The sequence below is a fragment of the Trichomonas vaginalis genome, chromosome I (assembly GCF_026262505.1).
Source record: "Trichomonas vaginalis G3 chromosome I, whole genome shotgun sequence".
NCBI classification, from domain to species: Eukaryota; Parabasalia; order Trichomonadida; family Trichomonadidae; genus Trichomonas; species Trichomonas vaginalis.
This window is the reverse complement of record NC_067203.1, coordinates 1039713-1048045: the sequence shown is the minus strand read 5'-3', so window position 1 is coordinate 1048045 and position 8333 is coordinate 1039713. Positions and strand designations below refer to the sequence as shown.

At 31.6% G+C, this 8333-nt stretch overlaps 3 protein-coding genes and 1 pseudogene across 4 annotated transcripts, besides 2 other annotated features; all 4 read right to left on the bottom strand.

Annotated features, from left to right (window-relative positions):
* Positions 1 to 1399: 1399 nt before the first annotated feature.
* Positions 1400 to 1427: a terminal%2Cinverted (terminal inverted repeat of Mariner transposon ID:TVAGG3_0906150).
* Positions 1400 to 2565: a mobile genetic element.
* Positions 1480 to 2565, bottom strand: TVAGG3_0906160 (annotated as a pseudogene). The gene has a single exon. A coding segment is annotated over exon 1 (1086 nt).
* Positions 2566 to 2944: 379 nt separating this feature from the next.
* On the bottom strand, positions 2945 to 3103 carry TVAGG3_0906140 (uncharacterized protein; the record flags this gene model as incomplete). The annotated part of the gene is made up of 1 exon (XM_001321470.1): positions 2945 to 3103. The coding sequence occupies one exon, from the start codon at positions 3101 to 3103 to the stop codon at positions 2945 to 2947; it is 159 nt and encodes a 52-aa protein (XP_001321505.1).
* A 1644-nt stretch (positions 3104 to 4747) lies between these two features.
* Positions 4748 to 6661, bottom strand: TVAGG3_0906130 (antigen BSP-related family; the record flags this gene model as incomplete). Its single annotated transcript, XM_001321469.1, has 1 exon — positions 4748 to 6661. The coding sequence occupies one exon, from the start codon at positions 6659 to 6661 to the stop codon at positions 4748 to 4750; it is 1914 nt and encodes a 637-aa protein (XP_001321504.1).
* Positions 6662 to 7117: 456 nt separating this feature from the next.
* Positions 7118 to 7639, bottom strand: TVAGG3_0906120 (ribonuclease inhibitor domain-containing protein; the record flags this gene model as incomplete). The annotated part of the gene is made up of 1 exon (XM_001321468.1): positions 7118 to 7639. One exon carries the CDS (start codon positions 7637 to 7639, stop codon positions 7118 to 7120), a length of 522 nt encoding a protein of 173 aa, XP_001321503.1.
* Between the last annotated feature and the right edge of the window lie 694 nt (positions 7640 to 8333).

Sequence of the window (8333 nt, the reverse complement as noted above, 5' to 3'; positions counted from 1 at the left end):
TATTGGAATTCAAAAACAATAAAAAACTTGGAAGAAATTATTTTATGTCCATCAATCAAAACTATCTCTGAAAGCTGTTTCGTTGGTTTTAATAATCTAACAAAAATTAATTTAGAAAACGTACACCAATTAGGACATGGGACATTTACAGGTACAAATATTAATACAATAACTTTACCTATTGATATTGCTTGTGAAAGTCCATTCGTAAACTGTAAAAATTTGGAAAAAATTACATTTTCTGGAGAAGGTTCAACTTTCGATTTAAGAGTATTGGATGGTTTATTTAAAGTTCCAAAGATTTCGTTCTTGAATAACAATGCATTTGCAGAAAAGAATTATGGTTTTTATAATCTTCAAAACAAAGAATTATATGTTTATGTTGAAAATGATCTTAGTGAGTTTCAAATTCCAGATGAAGTTGAAATTATAAATCCTAATGCATTCAATTATTTAACAAAACCATTAAAAGTAACAGTACATTCAAAAATATCTAAGCTTATGGGACACGAATATGTTAAATCAAAAATATCATCGATAAAATTTTTATCTCAAGATATTCTCAAGTTACCTGATTACTCATTTACAAATTGGTCGAATCTTCAAACAGTTGAGTTCAGTTCTAAAATCATTTCAATGGGGTATGGAAGTTTTGCAAATTGCACAGAGCTAAAAGAAATAAATCTTCCTGATATTTTCTCAATAAGTGATTATGCATTTTATAAATGCCGAAAACTAGAGAAAATATCAGTTCCAAATGTTCAAGTCATTGGTGAATATGCATTTTGGCATTGTGATAAGTTGACAAATATTGAATTTCCGAGAGAACTATATCATATTGATCAATATTGTTTTGCTTATTGTAAGTCACTCAAAAATATAAATGTTGGAAGGCAATTGACAAAAATTCCTGGTTTTGCATTCATATCGAGTAAGTTAGAAACATTCGAAATAACAAATAAAATAATGTTCGTCAATGGATCTTCGTTCGCATTCTGCAGGAATCTAAAACTGATAGTTCCTGATGATCATCCAATATTCGGTGTAACATCACACGAACTATATATCAAGAGTTCTATGACAGTTGTTTGTGTTTTTGGTCTTCAAGAAGAAATATATGAAGTTAGTGATGGAATGAAGAGTTTTGATGAACTTAGTCTCCAACTTTCTGAATATGACTTTTTGATAAGGTCTGGATATTATTATAACTCAGATAATAATGATGATATCATAATGGTTCTTAATTCCGATAGAATTCCAATAATTAAATTAGCACAATCTGTTATTTCACTTGATGAATCAGCAATGAGTTACTGCTTCTATACACCTTTTTCAATTAATAAAACAAGTTATAAAATGATAAATCCAACAAAGCGCCCCGAGCAATATCGGGATAATATAGGGTGTCCAAAGGTGTGTTTAGCACAAACCTGAATACTGCGAATAGAAATAAACAAGTTACATATATATAAAGTTTATTTAAATATAATCACCATTGGATTCAATCACGCGTTCGCAGCGATCGATCCAGGCTTGAAAGACACGTTTTAAATCATCATGAGAAAATTGCTCAAATTGCTCTCTTACAAAATTTTCAAGATCATCTGGACTCGCGAATTCGCGTCCTTCAGCTCTCTTTTTTAGCGTGCCGAATAAATAAAAGTCAGAGGGTGCAATATCAGGTGAATAAATTGGGTTTGGAACAACTTTGACATTGTTTTCCACCAAGTAATTCATTACCTTATGACTTTTGTGAACTCTTGAATTATCAAAATGAATTGCAAACTTTTGTTTTTGTTGTTTGGATTTCTCAAACTCATCAGAATTGATAATTTGAGTAAGAACATTTTCAATTAGATACTGAGCATTCATCGTATTAGGTTTTTGAAGAATATCAATTGCGATGATGCCATTCACGCCCCAAAAAACCGACAACATCATCATTGGTGTGTCAATTTTTTTCTTCGGGAATGTTTGCGGATTTTCATCCTTCGGGATCCACATGATTTTGGCTTCTGTTGCATATTGAAACCAAGACTCGTCCCCTGTTACTAAAAAGCGAAACTTCTTGGATTGATACGCACCCAATATAGAGAGGAGCTCTTTCGAAGATTGGACTCTAGATTTTTTTTGAACTGAATTAAGGTTGCGCGGAACCCAACGTGTATACGCTAGTTTGTAGTTCAAATAATTGTGCAGACAATAACTGACTGTTGTACGTGGTATCTTTGTCATCTCCTCTATCCTTCTGAGTGATGCTCTTGGGTCTTCATCTAGCGCTTGAAGAATTGCTTTGATTTTTCTTTGATCCGGCGATTTTTTGTCAATTTTTATGATGGGCGCCTTTTTGTTCATGAAGTGATACATCGTAACATGATACGTTACAGTGGAATAGCTAGGAGCATCCATACCGAAGCATTTTACCAATGTCTCGTAGATTTTTTTACAGTCTTTGCATTTTTTTGCAAGAGCGAGGATGTTTTCTTTATGATTCATTAAAAAAATGAAAAAAATCCCGCCAAAATTTCCCGCGAAACCGCCTCTTGTCTCAAAATTCATTGTATAAAGTTTTTACAACGGAAATGACACCTGCTTCGTGGGAACACAGCGTTCCAACAACAGACAAAAATACAGACAAACTAATCTTTAATAGAGATAGGATCAATAGATATAGTGTTATTGATCGAAAAAACTATATTGAATATAAATATGTCGAAATTGATGAAAATGGAAACGAAGTTCTAATCAATACAACTAAAGTATTAGCTGAATAAATAATCAACATTTTTTAATTAACATTTTAATGCAATCTGCAAAAATTTCATTAATTTAATAAAATGCGACAATTATATAATTTCAATAGTGTTTTTTATATAGTTATTAATATCAAAAAGGAATTTATTAAGGAAAAAATGTTGTATTAATGCCGATATTAGTTTATGATTCATTCATCGGAATCGTTTTCATTAAAATATTGATTTTGATCATCATCGGCATTTTCGAAATCTGATGCAAATGGATCATCCTGTAATGATCCACGGGCTGAAAAGAATGAGTTATCATATGTAACTGCAGTGCCTGTTTCTCTGGTTTTTTCATCCATTTCGAAAACAGCACTATCGTCTGAAGATTGTAATGAAAATTTAGTTTTAAAATAAACGTAAATTATCGCTAGAATCACAATGATAACAGCAATTGATACACAAACAGCAATTATTATCTTCTCTCTTGATGATAAATTAGTATTGAGATTCGTAGAGTCTGCTTGAAATGTTGATGCAGTGGATATTGATTCAATAATACTATGAGAATTCGAACTGATTACATTCGACGAAGGATCAATTTGATCAGTTTTATTCTTTTTAACTGTTATTTTTCTATGAATGATATTTGATTCATAAAACACTTTTTCAGGAGGGGATGCAGAATCAGGACATGGTTCGTTTATAACAGGCAGTGTTAAAGGATTTGAATTTGATACTTTCATGGTATCGTGCTGAACCGTTGGGAAAAATTGAATACCCGAGGTTCAGCATACATATAAAAATGAAAGACTTAGAGCCTAGGGTTAAGCAGGAAGATAGAGGGTACATATGAGATTATCCTCAGTAACTCTCAGGCAAATCTGAGTTTTTGGTCAGATAAATTTTGCAATTGAAATAATCTTAAATTTAACAAAAAAGGCCGAGAAGGGGGTCCTTTCTCAAGGTCAGGACCCCCTTCCCGGTCTTTCTGGCGAACTTTGGTTCGCATTGCGAGTGTCTGCTGCGAATCCGGGCTGAGCAGCAGACACTCGCAATCATATGTCGCGGCAAGTGCACCTGTGGTGCCAGAATGCACTTGCCGCGACAATTGCGAAATGCAAAGATGATGCCGGAAGGAGCGGCAATACTGGCAAAAGCCACTCCTTCCGACACCAGAAAGACTAGAAGGGGGCCCTGACCTTGAGAAAGGACCCCCTTCTCGGCCTTTTTTGTTAAATTTAAGATTATTTCAATTGCAAAATTATTTCAAAATTCATAATGGATAGTACCATACGAAGGTGCAAGTCATAGCAATGGTGCACCATCAATATGAGCCCTATTGCTATGACTTCACCTCGGGATAACCTCGATGCGAGGAAAAGTGGAGCAATTCGAAACATTGCTCCACTATACAAGTTCTTGTAAGGATAGGTATATAGTTACCACATCCTTACAAGAACTATTCCTCGCTTCGAGGTTTTGTCTTGTGATTGTGTGTGCTGTGCCATCCAATGGACAAACGGATAGCACAGCACACACATACTAGGCATGATAACCCTTCCCTATGAATTAGGACGCGATAGCCCTGACCTCACCCCGGGATAACTTGCATTTGTACTCATATCCCGATCAATAACATAATTTATATCAAGACACACCTACCACTACATAATATAGCATTATATCAACACAATACTAATATATAATGTTAAAAACACACAAATTGATGATATTCATAATATAAATTGGGACCAAAGATCTATATTGAGACCTAACTATTATCAAACCTTTATATATAGGAAACATACATTGCACCTATAGAATATTGAATGAAAATTAGATGGTTCTAAAATTCGATATCTGATGCTGACCCAAGGTGGTCCTCATTCCTATATATGTTCATCTATACCTAATGTCCTAATATTCATCCATATACATGTTGGGTCTATCTCCATCAGAAGGGTCCATGCTGAAGTGTTGGTATTCAATTTCCACCCAACGGTTCAGCACGCCTCTACTTTCATGTTAGGGGCATAAATTTTAGGATATGGAAAAGGTCCATCAAGATCTGTAATTGGACCAATGCCTTGTAATTCCCAATCCATTGGATCATATGCCCACACATCAAAATATTCAAATACATAATTATATGGAATATACAATTCCAAATCTATCCCATCATAGCAAATATTTTCAATAAAATGTAATCCTAAGTTATATTTATAACCTTCAATATTCACATTCATCTCATGAATAGATTCAGGTATAATTAGTGTTCTAATACCCAAATCGTTTTCATAAGCTCCAATTGTTTCATTAAAAACATGATTTGAATTTATTAAAAGCGGATCAAATTGAGTAAAACCATCATGATATTTGTATGTTGTATTTTGCTTACCAATTGTGGTTACAAAACTTTTTTCATTATTTTTATACATTATGAATTCATGATCATAAACAACAGTATTTATGACTTTAATATCAGGGGTATCATCAAATGCATGACTTGTTACTTCAGTCAATGTAGGAATTCTAATTTCTTTCAAAGCTGTATTTGAAAATGCGAGGTCATAAATACTCCGCAAACCGAGTGGAAGTATAATCGATGTTAAATGAATACAATTCTGAAATGTGCCAAAGTTAATTATGGTAAGTCGTGATAATTGGTCAAAAATTACAGTTTCAAGATTGATACAATTTTTAAATGCATATTGACTGATTTGTTCAATCTTTTGACCAAATTCGATTCTTTTTAATGAATGGCAGTCCAAAAATGTTTTCGGACCAATTAAGGAAATTTCTTTTAGATCAATCTCCTTTAATGATTTGCAGTACATGAATAGTCCAGGACTTAATTGAGTAATTGGAGCCTTGAAATATTCAAGATTTATACAATATAAGAAATCAAAAATTTGAAATTGTTGACATTTGATTTCAACATATTTGAGAGATAGTGAATATGAAAATGTTAATACGGACATTATATAATTATTTAAAGGATCAGTAAATATGATATTTTCTAGAGATGATTTCAAAAATGCAGCAGCACCTATAATAACACAATGATTACATTTTAAATTTTTCAGATATTTTGTGCCATAAAATGCTAAATCATATATTCTGGTAATAGTCTCAGGAATTATAAAAGATTCTAGATGTAAAACATTTGAAAATGATACTATTGCAGACTTTGTATTATCATATATTACACCATTTTCGAATATGAAATTATCAGAGATAACCTCTATCTCAACTAAATTATCGCATTGATCAAAAAATCCTGTCATAGGCGGTTGAGATGTAACTTTGAACACAACCTTTGTCAAATCATTACAACATTTGAATGGAGCTACATATACAATATCTTCTCGATCTTTGAGTTGCATTATATATTGATATTTTTGTTCATATTCGTACCGAATATCGAATATTGTAACAATTTGTAAGTGACAGTATGCAAATGATAGATCGCCGACTTTTCGAATATTATCAAATGTGAAACCATTTCTAAGCGAAGTATTGAAAAATGCATAATTTCCAATTTTTGTAACAGATTGAGGCAATACAACATTAATAAGTTTGATACAACCATAAAAACACTTTTCTGGGATAGATTGAATATTACCTTGACATTCAAAACTTTCTAAGTTCAAACAGTGCATAAATGCTCCAGATCCTAATGTATTACCATTGAATACAACATTTATGATTGAATGACACATTGAAAACATTTCCCTGCCAGCACCTCCAACTTCCGAAATAACTAAATTTGGACAGTCACTGAAAACATTAGAACCATATTCTCTTGATGTTTCTAATCCAATAATACTCTTAAGATTTTCACATCCTCCAAAACATCCATCACCAATCTGAGTAACTGTTCGCAAGTCAACTGTTTCCAACGAAATACAGTTCATGAATGAATGAGATCCAAGAATTTCTGAAACAATTTTGATTTCTTTTAGTTTCAAACAGTTTCTGAAACATGAATCTCCAATTTGTTGGCATGTATTTACTTTGAATTCTTGTAACGAAACACAATCTTCGAAAGTGAATGATTTTGGAAAATCATAACTGTGACAATCATAGCTACAATATTTTTCATAGTAATAAGGAACTTCTGGAGGAGGTCCGTCAATAATTTCGAGTGTTCCTGTGATGTTGACATAAATAAGATTTCGACAACCTCGGAAATCTTTCGCAGCAATCTTAAGATTTGTTGCATCAACACTTTCGACGTGTGAATTTTGGAAAACACCACCACCAAGTTCACAATCGTTGAATTTCAATTTATGAATTGAACATCCTCTGAATCCATAATGTTTGATATGAGAAATTTGTTCAAATCCAGGAACAACATTTGACAACTGAAATCAATCTGCAAATGCATATTGATCGATATCAACAGGGCCTTTGAATTCGACATTTGTTAGATTTGGACATTGATAGAAACAATGATCAGGAATTTTTGATATTGTCGAAGGAATCATCACAGATTCCAATCCACTTGAAGCAAATGCAGAAGGACCTATATCTGTCAAAACTTTCAAATCGGTATTCTTTATATTGTAGCAGTTTCTAAATGCATCTTCCCCAATTTCAGTTATTTTTGTGAAATCTATGTTTCTTATTGTAGATTGTTCAAAACATTTTGGACCAACAACAATATTATTTGTACATGTTACTGATTCTATGTTCCTTGATCCATAAAAAAGTGAGTCTGATAAAGTTACAGTGTGATCCGTATTAATATTGACATTTTTGATGAATTCAACTCCCAAAAAGTAGTTTATTTCTGTTACATCTCCTTTTATATTAATAGTATCAATATTGTTCGTATTAATTTGTTCAAACAAATTATTGATTGTAAAATCACTGTTTGCGTCAAATGTCATGGTATTGTTACTAATCTGCATATGTGCGTTTAGCTTTACAATATGTTCAATCAAACTTGAGAAAAATAGATTTTTAAGCATTTGCTTGAAATGAATTGAAGCAGAACCACAATTTTGAGAAAAATTTTGAAATCCAATGATATATAAATAGTTTATCTAATAAAGTATGAATTCAGAAAGATATATTTCTAAATTGAATTGATCAGACTTTTTTGAAAAAGATAAAGAAAAAAAAGTCATTATTTTTTAAAATCGTATGAATACTAACTATTAATTTATAGATTTAATTGAAAGATTTAAACTCTTTTGCTTTCTGATCAATTTTCAACCAAACTTATCGTTTACCGTCATGAAAATGCCTAATTTTTTTGTTAAAAATTTATATAAGTAGGTAGGAATTCTTTTTTAAAAATCCGAAATTTTTCTCATCGTTTTGTATCGTTTCAAAAACAATTTTGAATGATCATATTTTAAAAAAATTGGTCGATCAATTAAATAAAATAAAACAGTTTTTATGTGAATAATTACAGATTCAATTCTAAGTTAGCTTTTTTGTTCAAAAATTTGAATCACAAATTGAATTTCAGTTCAAACAGTAATTATCATAAGTAATTAACTAATACAATTTACATTTATTTTCCTTTTACTTCTTAAAATTTTTGTATCAGAAATTCATATGTTCAAGTGTTCAATA